Source organism: Gigantopelta aegis, chromosome 4, assembly GCF_016097555.1.
Source record: "Gigantopelta aegis isolate Gae_Host chromosome 4, Gae_host_genome, whole genome shotgun sequence".
Lineage (NCBI taxonomy): Eukaryota > Metazoa > Mollusca > Gastropoda > Neomphalida > Peltospiridae > Gigantopelta > Gigantopelta aegis.
In genome coordinates, this window is record NC_054702.1 from 2,787,434 (window position 1) to 2,811,006 (window position 23,573).

At 38.2% G+C, this 23,573-nt stretch overlaps 1 protein-coding gene across 1 annotated transcript; it reads left to right on the forward strand.

Moving 5' to 3' along the window:
• The first annotated feature begins 1,732 nt into the window (after window positions 1-1,732).
• LOC121372488 (exostosin-2-like) lies at window positions 1,733-21,605 on the forward strand. The gene is given in 11 exon segments (XM_041498825.1): window positions 1,733-2,030; window positions 2,033-2,264; window positions 3,215-3,421; window positions 4,307-4,499; window positions 14,135-14,274; window positions 14,852-15,077; window positions 15,751-15,934; window positions 16,740-16,809; window positions 18,232-18,328; window positions 19,168-19,311; window positions 19,563-21,605. Coding segments are annotated over 11 exon segments (2,121 nt in total). The 5' UTR covers window positions 1,733-1,753; the 3' UTR covers window positions 19,914-21,605.
• Window positions 21,606-23,573: the final 1,968 nt, after the last annotated feature.

A 23,573-nucleotide genomic window follows, 5' to 3' on the forward strand; every position in this document is an offset into this window, starting at 1 on the left:
ATTACAATAAAAAAACCCATTTCCTAATCAAAAAACCTCACAAAACCGGGACAGAACAGATTTTAGAGTTTATGAAGCTCCAATCACAATTAACGTGTGTTTCGAACAATAGGTATTGCTTTACTGACGTTTTTTCTTTGGGAAAAAGTTTTTTGAGTGTAAATATACCAAAAACCCGCTTTACAATATTTACAATAAAAAACCCATTTCCCAATCAAAAAATCTCACAAATGCGGGACAGAACAGATTTTAGAGTTTATGAAGCTCCAATCACAATTAACACGTGTGTTTCGAACAATAGGTATTGCTTTACTGACATTTTTTCTTTGGGAACAAGTTTTTTGAGTGTAAATATACCAAAAACCCACTTTACTATATTTACAATAAAAAAAACCATTTCCCAATCAAAAAACCTCACAAAACCGGGACAGAACAGATTTTAGAGTTTATGAAGCTCCAATCACAATTAACACGTGTGTTTCGAACAATAGGTATTGCTTTACTGACGTTTTTTGTTTGGGAACAAGTTTTTTGAGTGTAAATATACCAAAAACCCACTTTACTATATTTACAATCAAAAAACCCATTTCCCAATCAAAAAACCTCACAAAACCGGGACAGAACAGATTTTAGAGTTTATGAAGCTCCAATCACAATTAACATGTGTGTTTCGAACAATAGGTATTGCTTTACTGACGTTTTTTCTTTGGGAAAACCTCACAAAACAGGTAACTTACAGACCTTACAGTGCTGCCCGGTGTATCGGCGCACCTAAGCATTCAAAGACTATTTTCTATGTGAACACTGTGAAATACTTAATAAAATGTGTCTCTCACCAATGAAGCAGTGCATAATCTGAGGTACACTACAAACTGTTTTATGTCTGTAGTAATTAAACATTTTAAAATTGTCCATATATTAAATGTAGACAACCCCTTGTATCCAAAATGATTGGCACTCCGGTGATTTGGCGCAGTAGATGTGGATCGGTGACCCCGCTATTTATAGACTGTCCATGACCTCACTTTGTAGCCCATAAATGCTACACTATTGCCGCAGGATTATTTTAGTACTTTCTTGTTTTGTCTTGTCAAAAAATATTACTATTGAAATGAACGATCACACATGACCCATCTCGTGATCAGATTCGGAATCTTTTTCTTGAGTGTCACAGTACTGCAGATGCATACATGTATGTTCATTGTCATGCATGGCTAAGATGCCTACGTGGATTTTTTTTTTTTTTTGTGTGGTAACAATGAGACAGTTGTGAACTGGAATGACTGTCAATTAAGGTGTAAAACTTTTGTTTCGTTTGCATTTGTCTGTGTTTTCCTTTTTAGTTTAAATAAAAATAACAGAAAAAAAATTATTATATCGTTTACTATAAGTTTAAAAGTGCGGGAAAGGTGTTTTTAGACTGGTTTTAACATTCTTAATTAATATCAATAAGGCTGACCTACTTCGCATTTATATACATGAAAAGAGGTGAACAGGACATACATACATGTACATAATGGACATATGGCCACAAATGCATGAAGTAAACGCAACTTTTTAAATTTTTTGCCTAATTTTAATCAACTTTTATTGATCTAACATGTCATAAAAATTAGAAAAATCAACAAAAATTATACTGACCAATTCAAATATGAACTTTATTTTACGTATTTATAAAAGATTTAAGTGAATATATGTGAGTAAAAGTTAAATTCTGAACATTTTCTATTTACAGCTTTACTAACCAGCTGCCATGGAGATCAGCAAAACTCGCACACGGATCCGGAGAACTACACTAAACATCTACTTTCTTCGTGTTATCTTACTGGCGGTGGTCATCGGTTCCGTATCTCTTATCGCCGTGTTCTGGTTGGGATCAGAATCACACGACCTGTACCAGAGGAGGTTCCCCAAAGACCTGAACAGCAACGAAGTGGTCCAGATCCCCTCGGATACGAACATTTCTCAGCGGGACACGCGATGCACGTTTCACTCATGTGTGGAGGTCTATCACTGTGGCTATAATGATCACCCATGATCACGGTGTACATTTATCCAATCAAGCATTACCACGATGACAGCGGAAACGTTATGCATGCTCACCGGTCGGTGGAGTTTGACGAGATTCTGCAGGCAATTGTTGATAGTCCATTTTATAGCAATGACCCAGACACTGCGTGCATCTATGTTCCCTCTCTTGATATTCTGAATCAAAACCGAATTAGTGTGAAAGACACTTCCAAGATACTGGCTTCTCTTCCTTAGTAAGTATTGTGCATTATTTCTTTTAAAATAGTTCTTGATCAGTCAAGGGTCACTTGCCTTAAGAGGCTATTATAATACATATACACATAACTGCATGAATAATTCCATTAATTTATTAATCCATCCATCCATCAATCCATCCATCCATCCATAAACCTATCCTCCCATCCCATCCCGTCCCATCCTGTCCCATGTCATCAATCCATCCATCTCATCCATCCCATCCATTCATCTCATCCATCCATCCATCCATCTTTCTCATCTTATCTCATCTAATCTCATCTATCCATTCATTCATTCATTCATTCATTTTAATTTATATTCATGCTTAATTCGAATTGAGGTTAAGGGATGCTGTCTTGGTCAACTGGCCTCCTGGCGTAAACTCTATTAACCTGCCTCCATTCAATTATGGTTCAGGCACGTCTCTCCCACACCCAATCTCTGGCATGGCCAGTGGTCAAGAGTGGGATAGAAACATTGGCCTCAGTGTTGAACTGGTTAAACCATTGGACTAAAGGCTGGTAGGTATTGGGTTCACCTCCTGGTACCGGCTCCCATCCACTGCTAGATTTAACGACTCCATGGGTAGATATAACGCCACTACATTGACTTGTCTTTCACTAACCCACTGTCCTGGACAGACAACCCAGACTGCTGATATGTGCCTAGGATGGTATGCTTGAACCTTAATTGGATACAAGCAATGCATGAAAATAAGTTAAAAGTTTTAAAAATGTTTTTGCTTAACCTGTTTTTTTGTTTTTTTTACACACTACATTTAGTTCATCATTTAAATGGACATAATGGGTTATTGAAAAAGGAAATAGGTCACCTGAAATTATTTTATAATATTAATAAATTTGTTATGCACATTTTTATTTCTCAGGCCTGATTGACCTCTATATTTATGTGTAACTGTATGTAACACAACATTGTATTTTTCCAGCTGGAACGGGGGTTCAAACCACCTGATCTTCAACATGCTGCCCGGGAGTGTGCCCGACTATAGCACGGTGGTGGAGGTCGCGTCGGGTCGCACCATCATCGCCGGGGCCGGCTTCTCCACCCTGTCTTACAGATACACCTTCGATGTGTCTATCCCCATCTACAACCCACTGGTGGCCCATATTAACCTGCCAAATAAATCATATCTGTGAGTGATCTAGCTTTATTTACATAAATACATGTGTGTATATATATATATATATATATGTAAGTTGCATACAGCGATACCCGTCTAAATTGCATTATGCTGGGGACCTAATACTTATCTAATATAGATAGAATACAGTGTTTAGAGGATCACTTTTTAGAATTTAGAAGATTTGGGACCATGAAATTTGGCCTGTATTCACAGGATTCCAGATTGATTAGGGTCCGGTTTAGACAGGTTTCGCTCTATATGTTTCTTTCTTAGTACTAAGTGTAGCCGAAGAGAATTAGTGTTGTAGTGTTGGATTCAGATGCAAGCTGAAGTTGAAGGTGTAGTTTTATATTTGTATGTTATTCAGATGCAAAATATTCATATTTCTACAAGAACTGGTACAAGAAGTAATCAAAACTGATCTATGAGTCTGAGAAGGAATTTTATAGTAATAATAATGGGAATTATATACTTGATAAACGTGTCATGATCTATAGGCCTGTATTTTGTGGTATCTTGTCTGTGGGTTATCAGCTACTAAGCTTATTCCGATGCTTAACGGCAGGATTTAGCTCAGTCGGTTGAGTGCTCACCTGAAGTGCTTGCATCGCAGGATCAAACCACCTTGTTGGATCCATTTAACTGATTGCTTTTCTCTCGTTCCAACCAGTGCACCACAACTTGCTGTGGTATGTGCATTCCTGTCTGTGGGGAAAGTGCATATAAAAGATCCCTTGCTGCTAATGGAAAAATGTAGCAAGTTTTCTCTGATGACTACGAGTCTTAAGTACCAATTGTTTGACATCCAATAGCCAATGAATTTAATCAATGTGCTCTAGTGGTGTCGTTAAACAAACAAAAAAATATTCCCATGCCCTATGTATATGTTTTCAGAGAGAAGAGGGAGTGGCTGGTGGTATCCACTCAGACAGGCCTACATCCAGAGTACCGCAGCATTCTTCAGGAGTTGGCTGAAGACGACAAGAGTTTTCTCGTCACTCATAAATGTCACACTGATGAGGCACACTTGAATGTGACAAAACGATGTCGCCAGACTCAAGTCTATAACTATCCTCAAATCCTACAGGTGAGAACTGAATACAGAACAAAACACTGATGTTTATGTCGCCAGACTCAAGTCTATAACTATCCTCAAATCCTACAGGTGAGAACTGAATACGGAACAAAACACTGATGTTTATGTTGGTAGACTCAAGTCTATAACTATCCTTAAATCCTACAGGTGAGAACTGAATACAGAACAAAACACTGATGTTTATGTTGGCAGACTCAATTCTATACTGAGCGCAAGTCGAAACTTTACAATCATATTTTTTATCGTAAATTATTTTGGAGGAAATCAGTTGAAATTTGCGTTACATAATGGATGATAAAGGTCTTCCCGATGATACTGTACGGACGGGGCGTAGTGAAAACGTACATATTGCCTTTCTGCACATCTAAAGCGCAAAACCTGACAAACACGTGCACAGGGTCACGTGATCAACACAGTGAACGCGTATGCCTTCAGATCAATTCACACGTGTATTGTTTAACAGGAAAACACATTAAAATTTCTGGTGACAAATTAGTGACTGAATGCCACGCCTCACAAATGCAGAACGTGAGCGTGCTGTGGGTAGGCTGCATGCAGGACAATCCATTGTGGAAGTTGCTCGCACACTAGGATGCAGCCGACAGACAATTCATAATCTCAGAACCTGTGTGCAACAGACAAGTGTAGTGGCAGATCGTCCGAGGCCAGGACATCCGCGTGTGACGTCATGCCGAGAGGATGGACAAATCAGATTACGTCATCTCCGTAATCGGTTCGGGACGGCAGCGTCCACAAGCAGACAATTGTTCTGGGGTCAGGTGTCACAATCCACCATCAGGAATCGACTGCGGACTGCTGGTCTGCGAGCTAGGAGACCATACAAAGGACCAATTTTCACATCATTTCACCGTCGTCAACGTCTGGAATGGACCCGACGACACGTTAGATGGAATCAGAGACGCTGGAATAATGTTGTCTTTAGTGACTAGTCACGTTTCACACTTAGGTTTGCTGATGGCAGGGTATGGGTGTGGCATAGACCACGAGAACGCTATGCGCAGTGTTGTGTTCAGGAGGTTGACAGATTTGGTGGCGGCAGCGTAATGGTTTGGGGTTCATTTTGTTCCCATGGTCGTTCCCGATTGATTGTCGTCCAGGGCAGCCTCACTGCCGCACAATACCGTGATCAAGTGTTGACACCAGAACTGCTGCCGTTCATGCAACAACACGGTCCAGGATTGACATTTCAACAAGACAACGCTACACCCCATACAGCGATCTTGACGCGCAATTTCTTGCGAAACGCCAGTATCAACGTCATGGATTGGCCGTCCCGTTCACCAGACCTGAATCCCATCGAACACATTTGGGATGAATTGGGAAGACGACTGAGACAGCAGGTCAACCCACCGCAGACCCTTCAAGCTCTTGGGCAGGCACTGATCAACCAATGGCGACGACTTCCGGTACGATGAGAAGACGTGCAGCTGTGGTGGCTGTGCGAGGCAGTCACATGCATTATTGATTTCAGAACGTGCCACGATCTCATCATGGGAAAATCATTTTGGGGGGTCACATGACATCAGGCGGTAATACGCAATAAATTGATCCCCACATCGACTTGTGTCAATCTGTATTGCTTCTCAAATGATATCGACATCCTTACATAGCAGTTTTATAGTCATGCACCCTGTATTTAATTCGTGCGGTCAAATTTACGCAGTGTAAAGTTTCTACTTGCACTCAGTATATAACTATCCTCAAATCCTACAGGTGAGAACTGAATACAGAACAAAACACTGATGTTTATGTTGCCAGACTCAATTCTATAACTATCCTCAAATCCTACAGGTGATAAACTGAATACAGAACAAAACACCGATGTTTATGTTGGCAGACTCAAGTCTATAACTATCCTCAAATCCTACAGGTGAGAACTGAATACAGAACAAAACATTGATATTTATGTTGCCAGACTCAAGTCTATAACTATCCTCAAATCCTACAGGTGAGAACTGAATACAGAACAAAACACTGATGTTTATGTCGCCAGACTCAATTCTATAACTATCCTCAAATACTACAGGTGAGAACTGAATACGGAACAAAACACTGATGTTTATGTTGGCAGACTCCAGTCTATAACTATTCTCAAATCCTACAGGTGAGAACTGAATACAGAACAAAACACTGATGTTATGCTCCATCAAATGAACCTCCACAGCCATTGTGCAATCATGTAGTAACACAAATGCAAAATATTGCTGTTAATTTAAACCCTGCTGATATAAACCTCTAGAAATTTAAAATTTGTGTAACCTACAGTACGCGAACCAACCATAATTACGTCTAGACGGCAACTCCGACCAAGCTAGACGGCGTCTAGACTAGTCAGGAAAAAATTGAAAAATTCCTATTAGACGGTTGATCGGCGGTCACTGCGAACATGCACGAGCTACTTGATTTGAGCCTCTGACCTTTTTCTTCTTGTCAATTGCTGCTATGTTGTCAGTTACACTACGTTAAGAATTAAAACAAAAAAATTATATATTTATTTCACTGGGTTTTTTTGTTTTTTTTCAAAATCGCGATATACGTGTTTACAAGGCATTCGCACTATTCAAAAATAATAACTAAATAATACATTTTATATTGACCATTAACCCTTGTTCAAAGGGAAATTATTACAATAAGCAAACAATAAAAAAGGAGAGTTCTTCGTTTTACTAACAAAAGAAGTGAAATCGAGAGAGAAAAAGAGGGAAGAGAAAGAATAAGCTTGGTTTTGGTATGTGATATTTGGCACAGCAGGAGAGTTCATTTTATTTGTGAGGGGAGGTCGAATCGGTTTTTATGTTTACTGTATTTAAAAAAGTAAAATAAATAATAATGAAAACAGAAAGTGAAAACAATAAAATAAAAATGTTTTTAAAAGGATACTGCGAGTTGGATGGGAAATTAAATTATTATTATTAATCTTTTTTAAAATAATAATGTTTGCTTTTGCCTACGTGACGATTGTCACGGGCAGCTATGGATGTTGTCTTATTTGTCGGAGGGGAGCAGGTTTCCAGGTCCGTAGGAACAATATCTGGGGGAGGTGCACAACTTCTAGCGGGTGATTTCAGTGTCCATAGTGTGGAGACGGGACACAAGTCATATTTTTACCTTTATTCATTTTCGTCCTCGAGTACAAGCGGGGCGGGCTGTAACACACACACACACACACACCAGTCCACCTCATTTCCCACGGGCCTGTGATGTCGAATCTGTTCGCTGGTGTTCTAATTAAAAAAAATATATTAATTTTTTTGTTTGGCCAATAAAATACGACATTACATATATGCTATTTGTTGATCCACGCTAAGTCTATTGTATGTTTTATGATACCTTTCCATGTGCTGCCACAAGTTTTGGGGCAAGTAGTATATTGTAGTATTTACTTATTTTTTGTGTGTCCTCGTTAAATTTGTCAAGTCTGCTTTGAACTTGCCCCGTGTCCACGTTGGTGTCTCCTATAGTGATTTTAACTTTCATATTACATGTCGTTTACGAACTTTGGTAAATAAATGTGTGTTGGCATGATTTCCAAAAGGAACATGGGTACAGGGTTTATCTGGAGCTGTTGTTGTTGCAGATGTATTCTCTCTAACACCCATTTACCTTTTCCTCCACTAATTGTACCAATATTACCTGTAAACGTGTACCGCCGATTTGACCAACGATCACAACGATCGCGGGTTACATGTCATTTACAAACTTTGTTAAATAAATGTGTGTTGGCGTGATTTCCAAAAGGAACTTCGGTACAGGGGCTGTTTGTATTACAGCTATATGTATATTTTCTTTTTCTAGGACTGTCTTTGTAGATATCTCTCTCTACTGTTGTTTGTTTTTTGTGTGTGTATACATTTTTTTCAATGTTAATCCATACAATTTGATTTGGGGAAAATATTCCGGGTTTTTTTTTCATTACTATTATTTTAGGTTTTTTGTGTGTTTTTTATGTCAAATATATTTATATGCTAATTTTATCCATTCAGTTTGATTTGGGAAAACACCCCATAATGAAATATGCCTTTTTTTCACCAGTAGCCATACATGCACACACTAGTGTGTGTTTATATCGCCAACTTTACAAACGATCGCCAGTCTGCGATATGCTTAGTTACATAAATGTGTTTACGTGATTTGCAAAAGGAACTTGGGTTACAGGTTTTATCTGGAGCTTTTATTTTGCATGTGTATTCTCCACTAGTTGTACCAATATCATTATGCATGTATGTTTACCGCCGATTTGACCAACTATCACGAGTCGTTTCGTCTGTGAGCTGCTTTGTTAATATGTAAATGTGTGTTGGCGTGATTTCCAAAAGGAACTTTGATATAGGTTGTATCTAGTGCTAGTGCTGTTATTGTTGCGGACCCGGTGTAGTCCCCCTGTTAATTTGATCCATACAATTTTATTTTGGGAAAACTTCTTAAGATTTATTTCATCCATGCTAAATCTTTTACTGGTTTATAATATTTTGATTTATTTTGTTCTTTTTTTCAGGCGTTACAATAAATACAAAAACTAAATAATAAAAGACTACAAAGAAGAATCTGGTATATTTTGGGTAAAATTCCATGTCATTCCCATTTTTATCCAACGCTATATTACTATCAATGGAATAAATGTTAATATCCTAAAAGGTACCGACATAATAGTCCTCATTCTCCCACTTTTCCAGTTACTCTGTTCAGAAGGCCGGAAATGTGACATTTTAACACCTGAAATTCAAACGTTGCTCAGGGAAGCAGGTTCAGACCATGAAATACATTTATTTTCATCTCCCAGGCCAATGAACCGACACCATGCCCCCCACCCTCTCCACCCCTTTCAAATACACTCCGCGGTCATTGTTATAGGCTATATCCCTCCCCCACCCCACCCCCCAAAAAATCAAAATATACCCCCCCCCCCCCCCCCCCCCATGATAGTACCCCCATGATAGTAATACCCATGCCTTAGTAGCTGGAACGAGACATAATCCCACTGGCGGGGATCGACCACGATTCTAGACTTAAGAGAAATTATTAAAACTAAATATTAAATGACTTCAAAGAACAATTGAAAAATATATTAAAATTTGACTTAGAACAGCATAATTAAAATATATTAGGCTAACCCAGCAGTGGCGTAGGAAGCTGCCAAAAGGGCGGGGGGGGGGGGGGGGAGCACACACACCTATATATATATATATATATAAGGGGGGGGGGGCAGTATCAGTTGTGGGTAGCATAACGGTAAATAATTATTGGGTGGAGTCTTTTTTTGGGGGGGTGAGGGTAGGAATAGAGCCAGTAACTTACTTTGGTAAAAACAAAAGTCCCCTCCTCTGATTACATGCCACATGAATGATGTCTAGACTTTCTTCTCTCTTTTTTTGTTAATTCAAGATGTCTGTGGGTGCATTCTGGGATATTTAATTTCATTATTCATTATTGGGGTGGGGTTAAATTATTTAACCATTAAATGCGTTTTTGGTTAATATATCTTGATAATTTTATTTTATTCTACAAATATATAAAATATATCAGACACTACTATACCGGTCTTTCTTCTTTGTCTTCTTATTATTTGGCTTTGAACTTACTGTATTAAATACCTGAAAAAGAGAAAGAAATCCAAAGACAGTCCAAATATCATAAATTAAAAACAAAGTAAATTAAGTGTGGATGAAACCAATCTTCGTCATCTCTTTTATTTTTTACTTTATTGATTGATTGATTGATTTTTCTAGGAAGATAGGACAATTTACTATCATCACTGCTGATACATGTAGATCGCAACAATAAATAACATCCAGGTGCGGATATAAGTAGGGTTTTTTTTATTAAGGGGATAGGGGCAATCTAAATCTGTGCCTATACTTTATAAAAGCAGAGTATACATCTAAAATTTCAGTTGCTATATGTAGTACCGTAGCGTCATCTTCCATGTATATATTTACCTTCGGTTGATACCGTGCGCATATGGTGTCGATTTTTTATTATTACTTTTTTTTTACCAAAGATCCACGGGTTTTTTCTATCAAATTTAGGTAACGCTTTTCTTTTCGAGTCTTACCCATTGATCGTTGGTCAAATCGGCGGTAAACAAGTATACAATGTTATTGATACAGCTAGTAGAGAAAATGTAATTGGGGGCTAGAGATAATATACCGGGCCTATAACAACAGCACCAGAAAAAACCTGTATCCAAGATCCTTTAGGAAATTACGCTAACTCACATTAATTAAACAAAACAGCTCGCAGACAAAATGATGGTTCGGATCGTTGGACAAATCGGTGGTAAACATGATATTGGTACAACTAGAGGAGAAAGGGTAAATGGTGGCTAGAGAGAATATTCTTGCAACAACAACAGCAGCCCCAGATACAACCTCTACCGAAGTTCATTTTGAAAATCACGCCAACTCTCATATTGACAAATCAGCACACAAACAACTGGCGATCGTTGGGATCGTTGGTCAAATCGACGGTAAACAGAAACAGAATGATATTGGTACAGCTAGTGAAAAGGTAAATGGGTTAGATATAACATATACTCTTCAAAAAAAGAAACGCAAAAGGGTACAAATGGGTTATAACTCCGATTTTATGTTTCCTACCTGTTCATGCTTTGTGAATATAAGGTCATTGCATGTCCCAAACACATTCCCACGGTTACATTCGATAAAACGCAGCTACTGTACAATAAAGTTCCAAAATGTGAATATTCGCAAAAACGCAGCCACGTGCAAACCATGTCACCACTGCACGTGCGTTGTCTGCACGTGCAACATGAACACCGACAGTATAAAAGTGCAGGGTGTTCGCTTGCCTGGCCTCTGTATCTGGCCGACAGTTGACAATCCAGGACATGCCACGTCTCAGTGAACCGCAGAGAAACAATGCCATCGGCCGACTAGACGCAGGCGAATCCAGAACGGCCGTTGCCAGGGCATTCCATGTGTCCCCAAGCACCATCTCCAGACTGTGGGACCGTTACCAGCAACATGGATCAACACGTGACCTCCCTAGATCCGGTCGATCACGGGTCACTACCCCCGGGCAGGACCGCTACATCCGGGTACGCCACCTTCGGGAACGATTGACTACTGCCACCTCCACAGCCGCAGCAATACCAGGTTTGCGCAGGATATCCGACCAGACCGTACGGAACCGCCTACGTGAGGTAGGAATTCGTGCCAGACGTCCAGTTCGAGGTGTCATCTTAACACCACAACACCGTCGACTCCGACTGCAGTGGTGCCAGATTCATCGACAATGGCCTCAACTGCGATGGAGACAGGTGTGGTTCAGTGACGAGTCCCGATTTCTGCTCCGACGTCATGATGGAAGATGTCGCGTGTATAGGCGTCGTGGTGAACGTTATGCGGCAAACTGCGTGCAGGAAGTGGACAGATTCGGCGGGGGTAGTGTCATGGTGTGGGCAGCCATCTCACACACTGGCAGAACTGACCTGGTCCACGTGCAGGGCAACCTGAATGCACAGGGCTACATTGACCAGATCCTCCGGCCACACATCGTTCCAGTTATGGCCAACGCCAACGCAGTGTTCCAACATGACAACGCCAGGCCTCACACAGCACGTCTCACAACGGCTTTCCTACAGAACAACAACATTAATGTCCTTCCTTGGCCATCGATATCACCAGATTTGAACCCAATTGAGCATCTATGGGACGAGTTGGACCGACGCCTCCGACAGCGACAACCACAGCCCCAGACCCTGCCCGAGCTGGCAGCAGCCTTGCAGGCCGAGTGGGCCACCATCCCCCAGGACGTCATCCGTACTCTGGTTGCTTCAATGGGCAGGCGGTGCCAGGCAGTTGTCAACACACGCGGAGGCCACACCCGGTATTGACTCCAGATGACCTTGACCGTGGTGGTGTGTCCTATCACTTACTCACAATGGACTAGAGTGAATTGTGAACAATCCTGCAACATTTGGTAATTATCGGACTCACCATTCAATAATTAAATCAATTCTCCAAATGTTACGACAATGTGGTTTTGCGTTTCTTCTTTTGAAGAGTATATTTGCAGCAACAACATCCCCATATAAAACCTCTTCCAGGCACGTGTAGCACACACCCCTCCCACTTGTGGACGAATATGTACGGGGTTTTTTGTTTTTGTTTAATTTTTTTGTCCTATATATAAATAAAGATTTTTTAAAATTGTCTTGTGTCCCTTCCCCCACTAGAGACTGAGCCCCCTCCATTACAGATTGTGCTCCAAACCCCCACACCCGGATATTGTTACCACGTGCCTGCGTACCAAAGTTCCTATAGAAAATCACTCCCAATGCATTTTTATATTAACAAAGCAGTTCGCATTATTTCATACACACCTGCATTGGCAAAAACTGAAAAAGAAAAAAAGAAACGAATTTTAAAAACCACCCTAAATAATAATACATGTAATAATAATACAAATAAAATGAAGTTTTTGTTAGCCGCTTGTGACAAACGTCACGTAGGCAAGCCAAATGCACATTTATTTGTCGATTTCACTTCTTTTCTCTCAAAACCGCAATACCCTACCCCGGACACATGCAGTGACACTCCTTTTCCTTTATTACTACTAATAGTTTTCCTTTTTCAGCTATCTACAAGGGTTGCCGGTCAGTTAAATTACATCATGTGTTTGGTTTTAAAATTTATTATAGTCAGTATAGAGTGAATGATTTAAGATGCCAATCGGAATATATCAATATCATAAGTTTTAGGATAATAATTTAATAATTCTGCTTTTAAAAAATATGTCAACGTTGCGGCATAAAAGGTGGGGTGTTTTTTTTTTTTTTCTTTCTTTCGTGTTTTTTTTTTTTTTTTATTAAATTTATAACATATCGGCAGTTGACAACAATCAACAGATAAAGAGGTCACACATTCACAGCAAAGTGACCGGTGCGAATTTGCAGAATCGCAGCAAGTTGTTACTGGTGTGGAACAAAATAGTCTGATAGCCAATTTAGTTTTAAACATCCATCCCTCAAACCACCCAATCCCCTCCCCATTTTTTTTTTTTTAAATCGGCAGCACATCGAAAAGTCAAACTGATCAAACTGATCCCCATCATATATAATGAATTCTTCCACAGCTGACGCAAGTTGCACGTGAGTCAGTTTCACAATTTATTTATTTTTAAAAATTGGTGTTTCACTTTTATGACTTGAAGCTGTTAATAACAATGTGCATATAAACATAGTCAGTATAAATAATAATGAATAGTTCTACGCGTTGGATGAAGTGCAAACGTAATTCTTGTTAAAATAAAAGTTTTACAAAATTGCCGATCCACTGATCGGCGAATGTTTGGAAACTCTTTTTTTTCCAAGACCGCCGATATTGCCACTTTGGTTGGTTCGTGTACTGTATTTCATTTTGTGTAAGCCATTACAAACCTTGTAAGATGTGAGAAAATTTATTAGCAACTAGTATTTAATGTTTTAGAATTTTGGGATGATGTTTAAAACATTCACAATTGCAACATGATACTGAATAAAATTTTCTGTTTTGAATACAGCCTTGAGTATACATGTATATAAAGTATTATTGATTTACTGATTTAAAAATTTATTGATCCATGTGATTGGTGTTTGATAACAGGACTCGACGTTCTGCTTGGTGATTCGAGGTGCGCGGCTGGGTCAGCCGACGTTCATCGATGTCCTGAAGGCTGGCTGTATCCCCGTTATCGTGGCTGATGGTTATGTTCTGCCCTTCTCTGAAGTCTTGGACTGGAAGAGGTAATCGTTACAATCAATCTCGCTTTGGCCACAATGGAAACATTTAGTTTGTTCATAATTTACTAACACACAAGAACTTGCCCAAGCTTGTGTATTCTCTGTATTATTCATTCTTTTTCATTTGCCATTTGTAACAGAGAGGTGCCACAGGTTGTAGAATTCATCACCCTCAGTGTACTCTGGATTTTCCGCAACCAAAACAGTGTGCTATAACTGATATCTCAAAGCCCTTGGGAAAGTACATATAAAAGATCACTCACTGCTTTTTTTGGAATGAATATCCCGTGTGGTGGCAGTAGGTTCCCCTCATGACAGAGTGTTGAACTATCTTTGACACCCCAGGGCTTACTCTGGGTGAGCAGAACATTTTGCCAAATCATCCTTTTAAACTTCAGTAATTGCAAAACCCCAGTAATTTTCTAATAAAATAACAATTATTATATGAAATTTATTTGCCATTTGTTTTGAACATTGACAATTGGCGAACTAGGCGAGTGCCAGAGATAGCCCTACACCAAATAGCTCTGGTTTGAGATGTGCTGTCATTAAGGAAACATTCCTTTCCTTTCCTGTGTAGAGCGTCAGTTGTGATACGTGAGGACGACCTTGGTGAGCTGCTGAATGTGGTGCGGCGATTCAGCATGGAGCGCGTCTACCACATGAGGCAGCAGGTGAAGTTCTTCTGGCAGAAGTACTTCAACTCCATGAAGGTGATCACACTAACCACTCTTCAGGTGATCAATGACCGGGTGTTTCCATTCGCTGCCAGGTCCTATGAAGACTGGAATGATATTCCAAACAAAGTAAGTGATTCTCATTGTTTAATACACCTGTCGTTTATTGATCTCTTACCAATTCAAATGGAGGAGACTGTAGGTTTTGTCACCGTCCTTCTGTCTGTCTGTCTATCCCACATACAGTTTTCCTGAGTTTTGTTCTGCAATGCCTGAAGATACTGAGATGAAATTTGTGTATAGCTTAATCGTGTATTGTTACAGATCACGTTTTGACTTTCATTTTTAACACAGTTATGGCCTTTGAGATTTAAAAATTTGTTATCCAGACTTTTTTTCTCACAATGCTTCAAGATATACCACTGTATTTCCTTGCTAACTGTAATGAGTTAACACAAATGTTATGTGTTAAATCATTATAGTTAACAATGAAACACAGAAGTATATCTCCTAAATATTACACTTGAATCCATCATATACCATTTATCTTACAACTCCAAAAATATATCCAGCTCACTTTTGCCTGTTACCTACATTTTGAAACAACACATAAAATAAGTGGTATCTAACGGCCACTCATGTAATATGCTTCATTTGTTACTGCTTGACATGAAATAGTGCATAAAATGGTTTACACTTGTTTATTTATATTTGTATGCATACCACCAATAAAAGGTGTTGACAGACAAAATTGATATTTCACTGTTTTCGAATGTAATTTAAATTTGTGTTTATTTTTCAGAATGTGGTGAAGAATCCACTGTTTCTTCCTCTCATTCCTCCCAAGTCTCAGGGCTTCACTGCAGTCATACTCACGTACGACCGCCTGGAGTCTCTCTTTGACGTGATCAGACAGGTGGCCAAGGTGCCAAGTCTGGCCAAAGTTGTCGTGGTTTGGAACAACCAAAATAAGGCACCTCCACCAAGTACGTGCAACTAGTGGGAATTTCCTTCTCAATATGTTATACAATAAGATTTATTATTTTTAAAATGAAAATAAATATAAAGGATTTCTCAGAAAATGAGGATGTTGATAGGAGTAACACCACTTCTGTCCCTTATTCAAAGACAAGTGCAAAAACAAAAGAAAAGTAAAAATACATGTGTCAAACAAGATGCATCAAGTATAGCACTTCATTAAAGCGGTTTGTGAAAAATAATTTAAAAAGTATGTCACACTTTTTTTAAGATGTACAATTTTTGTGCGGAAAGTTTTCCACCAGCACAAAAATCAACTATAGCAAACTTGTCCACCTATAATAAAATTGTGTTGGAAAAGACACTTTTCACAATTGTATTGTTATTTAAATATGGCATTTGAGATTTTCTGTTCTGATGGTTTTGTGCCAGCTTGTCAACAGCTGTCAGCAGATGTTTTGCTTTTCGTGACTTTGACATGCTCTACATTTTGCAAGAGAATCCAATAAGAACAACTTTGTTTGGTGGAGACCATGCTGTACATGTGCTATGGCTAAAAATGGACTGAATTGCAAACATATTTTCTTTTAGTTCAATTCTTGAAATTGGTATGCGCTGAGAATTTCACTCGAAGGGGAAGACGAAAGCATAGGCAGTTTCAGATTTGGTAGTCTGTACAGGTCTGTTGGGTTTGGTTGTTTTTTTGTTTTTTTTCTGCTGGTATATGTGCATTTAACACTGTAGACCAGGTATGGTACCATACTTACACACATACACATTATGTATTATTCCAAACCATCGTGATATTTTCAGTGTCTTCTTGGCCATACATTGGGAAACCTGTGAAGGTGGTGAGAACTAACAAGAACAAGCTAAGTAACAGGTGAGGGTTATGCAACAGAGTTTTTACATTGATTTCTTTTTTATTATCACGTATAGAGATGAACATCCCTTGGTACAACTCTAAACCAAGTTGCATTGATTTGGGGGAAAATGTGGTCCCTTTTTAAATATCAGTACAGAAGAGAACCTCTCTAAACCGGATACCTCTTAAAGCCAGACTTTTTACTTGGTCCTGAGGGTGTCCGGTTTAGAGGAGTTTCACTGTATATTGATACCATCAGCACTGACCAACAGTTCTATGTATTAAATGTCAAGAGTGTCTGGTTTAGAGGAGTTTCACTGTATATTGATACCATCAGCACTGACCAACAGTTCTATGTATTAAATGTCAAGAGTGTCCGGTTTAGAGGAGTTTCACTGTATATTGATACCATCATCACTGACCAACAGTTCTATGTATTAAATGTCGAGAGTGTCCGGTTTAGAGGAGTTTCACTGTATATTGATACCATCAGCACTGACCAACAGTTCTATGTATTAAATGTCGAGAGGGTGTCCGGTTTAGAGGAGTTTCACTGTATATTGATACCATCAGCACTGACCAACAGTTCTATGTATTAAATGTTAAGAGTGTCCGGTTTAGAGGAGTTTCACTGTATATTGATACCATCAGCACTGACCAACAGTTCTATGTATTAAATGTTAAGAGTGTCCGGTTTAGAGGAGTTTCACTGTATATTGATACCATCAGCACTGACCAACAGTTCTATGTATTAAATGTTAAGAGTGTCCGGTTTAGAGGAGTTTCACTGTATATTGATACCATCAGCACTGACCAACAGTTCTATGTATTAAATGTCAAGGGTGTCTGGTTTAGAGGAGTTTCACTGTATATTGATACCATCAGCACTGACCAACAGTTCTATGTATTAAATGTCAAGGGTGTCTGGTTTAGAGGAGTTTCACTGTATATTGATACCATCAGCACTGACCAACAGTTCTATGTATTAAATGTCAAGGGTGTCTGGTTTAGAGGAGTTTCAGTGTATATTGATACCATCAGCACTGACCAACAGTTCTATGTATTAAATGTCGAGAGGGTGTCCGGTTTAGAGGAGTTTCACTGTATATTGATACCATCAGCACTGACCAACAGTTCTATGTATTAAATGTTAAGAGTGTCCGGTTTAGAGGAGTTTCACTGTATATTGATACCATCATCACTGACCAACAGTTCTATGTATTAAATGTCGAGAGTGTCCGGTTTAGAGGAGTTTCACTGTATATTGATACCATCATCACTGACCAACAGTTCTATGTATTAAATGTCGAGAGTGTCTGGTTTAGAGGAGTTTCACTGTATATTGATACCATCAGCACTGACCAACAGTTCTATGTATTAAATGTCAAGAGGGGTTATTCTTTTATTCAAAATAGTGTAACACGTTTTGCCTATCATTAGGTTTTTTCCCTATGATGAGATCGACACAGAATGCATTCTGGCTTTGGATGATGACATAGTGATGCTGACTGCTGATGAACTGGAGTTTGGATATGAGGTGAGTTTGATTTTTTCTTCTACGAAATGCTATTAACTATAGACCAAATCTATATGTTGTTAATCGTGGTGATATTCTATGTTGAGGTTTGCGACAAAAAGAACCTATCATTAGTGACTCGTGTCACATAAAACAGTTAGAACTATATCGCAAAGGTTTTAATTTCGCTGTTTCCACCAGGCACAAGTGTTTGATTATCTTTCATTAGTCTTTAATTACCTATAGGTGAATTGAATATTAATATCAAAACACTGAGTCAGTGACCTAACTGAAAACACAACACCATTCTTTTATTAAAGATGACACGGTAAACACATTTTAGTAGAAATCAGTAGCTCTTATATGTGTCCAGCAATGGTAGTTGAGACATCTGGCCTAAGTTCGGCCAGCCATATTTCTTTAAACGTTTGCAAACTATTTTGACTGGTTCCCAAAGTAGTCATTCAGTTTAATGTGAGGTGTAAAAACCGGTCTAGCAAGCGTTAGCGGCAAACTCCTGATTGAACTTACCCATAGTGTTACACAATAACAAGTTCTGTAAGCAGTAATGAACATTTTCTGAATTTTACCTCCACTGCTCAGGTCCTTATACTTGATAAAAAGGTTACAGTAACCTCTATTTTACACTGCAAAGTTTCTCCCTTTTTGTAATACTAATTTTAGGTGTTTTTTGCCCAAAATAAATGTTCCAAAAATATTACCAACACCATTTATGTGTAGTATAGTTTTTAGATTTTGAAAGTTCATTTCAGCTTTTATGTTTAAGTAGGTGTTACATTCCCTGGAACCGTGACAACAGATCTTCATTGCTAAATATGTATGTTATGTTTTTCTTGCAGGTGTGGCGAGAGTTTCCCGACCGCCTCGTTGGGTTTCCATCACGATTACACATGTGGGACAATGCGACACAGAAGTATCACTACGAGTCTGAATGGACGAATGCTATTTCCATGGTGCTAACGGGTGCAGCATTTTACCATAAAGTAAGTAAAAATGTTGTTAATTCTAATTTATGTGTCTAATCACCATTTTAGTCTGTCAGTTGATGTTGTCAGCCTATTCATTTATGTGATGTTATACAATTTATGACTGTTATACATAAATAAATTCACAAAACATTACCAACAATTTTTATATATAACAGTTCTTTCTTTTTCATTTTCTTTTAGTTTCTCGCATTTCATGCATGTTTCAAAATATTTTAACATTTTTTCTGTTTTCTCACTTCTGTCAGTACTTCAGCTATCTGTACACGAACTCACTGCCAGGCAACATGAAATCGTGGGTCGACAAGCACATGAACTGTGAGGACATAGCGATGAACTTCCTGATAGCGAACGTGACGGGCAAGGCCCCGGTGAAGGTGACGCCGCGCAAGAAGTTCAAGTGTCCGCAGTGTATCAACAACGAGATGCTGTCGGCCGACCTGACACACATGGTGGAGCGGTCTGAGTGTATCAACCAGTTCATGACCATTTACGGAGCCATGCCGCTCAAGAGCATTGAGTTCCGCGCCGATCCCGTCCTCTACAAGGACGACTTCCCCAGCATCCTGAAAAAATTCAACGACATCGGAAGTCTTTAATATTATAATATTAGTACAAAGACGACTTCCCCAGCATCCTGAAAAAATTCAACGACATCGGAAGTCTTTAATATTATAATATTAGTACATGAACAACTTCTCCAGCATCCTAAAAAAGTTCAACGACATCAGAAGTATTTAATATTATAATAGTAGTATTAGAATGACTTACCAGCATTTAGAAAAAATTTAACATGGGAAGCCCTTGATATTATATTAGTATTATGGTGATTTCCATATAATTTAGAAAACAATTGACGACATTACAAGTCTAATATTATATTAATATTAGGATGACTTCCTCAGCATCCTAAAAACATTTAATGTCATTGGATGCTTTTGATATTATAATATTAATATTTTAATATTATGTTGTTGTTTTTTTGTTGACAACACAAGACGAGTTGATGAATATTTATTATAGCTTTATGGACTGCACAAATGATGCATTTTTATTCAAATGCATTTTTATTCAAATTAATATATTATCTCTGATTACTATTTTTATTCACTGTGTATTACCTTTGAATTGAATTTGACAGAGGGTGACAAGAAAGATGAATGAAAGTTTTTATTTAACTTCATGGACTTTAGATACTGATGGAAAGAAGTAAGGGAACACTTGGTATCTTAGACGAAATTTAATTCACTACAACAGTAGTTATGCCCATGTAAAATATAACAGATGTAATGTGGGATTGAATATCAGCACCATGGCATTGACACCCATTAATTAAGATAACTTTCGAATACCATGGATGCTGGTTTTAGTTGCAGTTGGTATTTGCTGTTATTATTTAAATGTTTCCTTCTTTCTTTCCATAGGTAAACTTACTTTAAAGAGACTGTTCTGTTTGTTGCCAGTATAAGATGTTTCCAACGACATGTACAGGTAGTCTCTCTAATGACTGAAATTGCATACTCAATACAGAGTGTTGCTTAGAATGTCGGTGTCTGTACCTCCAGTGTGTCTCTGGTCATCCTAATGTTTAAAGTAATCCAAACATCATTTTACTTTCTATTTTATATTTGTATGTACGGAGTAAGCTAGTAAAATATTGATATCATGAGATGTGGCAAATGATCATGATTATTTCAAGCATTTGTCTTGACATTTTCTGTGGCATGTGCTTTCTTGACTGTTGGAAAGTGCATATAAAAGATCCTTTGCTACTAATGGAAAAATGTAGCAGGTTTCTTCTGATGGCTACGTGTCAGAATTACCAAATGTTTGACATCCAATAGCTGATGATTAATTAATCAATGTGCTCTAGTGGTGTCGTTAAACAAAACAAACTAACTTTTTTTTGTCTTTACATTTCAGGACCTATTCATTACCCCACCCCCACCTCCTCAAATATGTTTGATATGTCTCGAAAATCATCACCAAATTTTATGTCTTGTTTCTTTTTGTTTTTAAACAAATTGTCAGTAATTTTATTAGCTTTTTGTTATTTGTATATTAACGTTTTTTAAACTTTTGTCAAAACATTTTGTATCATATATTAATTTTGTATTCATAATTTGATTCTAATATTGTTTCATTACTAGTGTTCAAAACTGTGCCAAAATTACTTTATTTACATATTAATATTCATGTACCAGTATGCTTTATTAATATGTATTTTTATGACATTGCCTTTTGTATATACACATGTATGTATGTACCAATAATAGCAAATGAGTGGGTCGTAGCCCAGTGGTAAAGCTTGATGCGCAGTCGGTCTATGATCGATCCTTGTCAGTGGACTCATTGGGCTATTTGTCATTCCAGCCAGTGCTCCACGACTGGTCTATTAAAGGCCGTGGTATGTACTATCCTGTCTGTGGGATGGTGCATATAAAAGATCCCTTGCTGCTAATCAAAAAGAGTAGCCCATGAAGTGGCGACAGCAGGTTTCCTCTCTCAATATCTGTGTGGTCCTTAATCATAAGACTGACACAATATAACCGAAAATAAAATGTGTTGAGTATGTCATGGGATTTTTAATTCAGATACCGACTCCAAACCCTGAGTGAGTGCTCTGCAAGGCTCAATGGGTAGGTGTAAACCACTTGCACCGACCAGTGATCCATAACTGGTTCAACAAAGGCCATGGTTTGTGCTATCCTGCCTGTGGGAACCGCAAATAAAAGATCCCTTGCTGCTAATCGGAAAGAGTAGCCCATGTAGTGGCGACAGCAGGTTTCCTCTCAAAAAATCTGTGTGGTCTTTAACCATATAACCATAAATAAAATGTGTTGAGTGTGTCGTTAAATAAAACATTTCTTTCTTTCGTTCAACTGTTTATTTTCATTATGCATGTATGTATGATATAGTACATATTGCCTTTTTAAAATATTTTTAATACTGTGAAATCTTGTTTGTCTTAAGTGGGATCCATCTCAAATAGCCTGAGGTGCCGGAGTCGCAGGATCAAACCACCTTGGTGGACCCATTCTCTAATTGGGTTTTTACCCATTCCAACCAGTGCCCTACAACTGGTATATCAAAAATTGTGGTATGTACAGTCCTGTCTATGGGAAAGTGCATATAAAAGATCCCTTGCTGCTGTTGGAAATTTTTTGCGGGTTTCTTCTTAGATTATGTGTGCATTAGCTGATTATTACTTTATCAATGTATCCTAGTGGTTTTGTTAAACAAAACAAACTAAGTTCTTGTCTTGTGAATTAATACAGATGTTAAGTTCTTAATACAGCAAATTTAATTGAAATTCCCAACGCTTATTCCCAATCGCTACACTTAAATAATTTTAAAATAGGTATAGAAAGGTGTGCAATATTGCTCAGCAGGCCTTTCCCCAGGATTTTTTTACGGCACTTACATTTTCAGCATCAGTTTACACAAATCAAGCCAAAATAAGTGGATTGAAAAGTTTTAAATTAGTGTTTGCCTTCAAACCAGCAAATCATGTTTTAATTTTTATTTTTTATTATTATTATTGTATTATATTATTTATTTATTAACAAATAAGACATCAAAGTGCTTACTTGCACACCTAAGGAGTAGCGGTCCGCTACACTATGTGGCTCTGGGGAAAGCCCTGCTCAGTGATGGAGCTCTCACCTGACGAGCAAGTGGTCACTAGATCCGTCCCTCTCGATGGACTAGGCTTTTTTCCTTCCCCAAAGGCTGTGATATGTCCTGTCTTGTCTGTGCTAAATTGCATATAAAAGACCACTGCTGTTTTTTTGGTAGCAGTAGCCTGTGTGGCGGCAGTGTGTTTCTGATTTCTTTTTCGACCAATTGTCAAAATTACTATATATGTTTGACACCAATTAGCTGAAGTTTTAAATATGTTATGGTGTTCTAAGTAAACAAATATTCCTTTCCTTTCATTCATGTTTAGAGCATCCACCCACCCTGGACATTTTTTATAGCAATGTTTACTTTCTGTATGTCTTACTTTTACAATACTGGTGTGATACTTTAGCTAGAATACTAGTTGTATGAGCAATTTTTATATACAATTATTGCCATTCAAATCATCAGTTTATAGAAATTAAAAAGAGCTTGTATCTATGAGCATTTTTTTCCATTTTAGAGTAATTAATTACACATTTATTCATATTGTATTCTAGAATCTCTTTAATATGCTAACATTGTACAGAAATACATTATGCATGTACTTGTAATGTATTTTAATAAAAATGATTGTA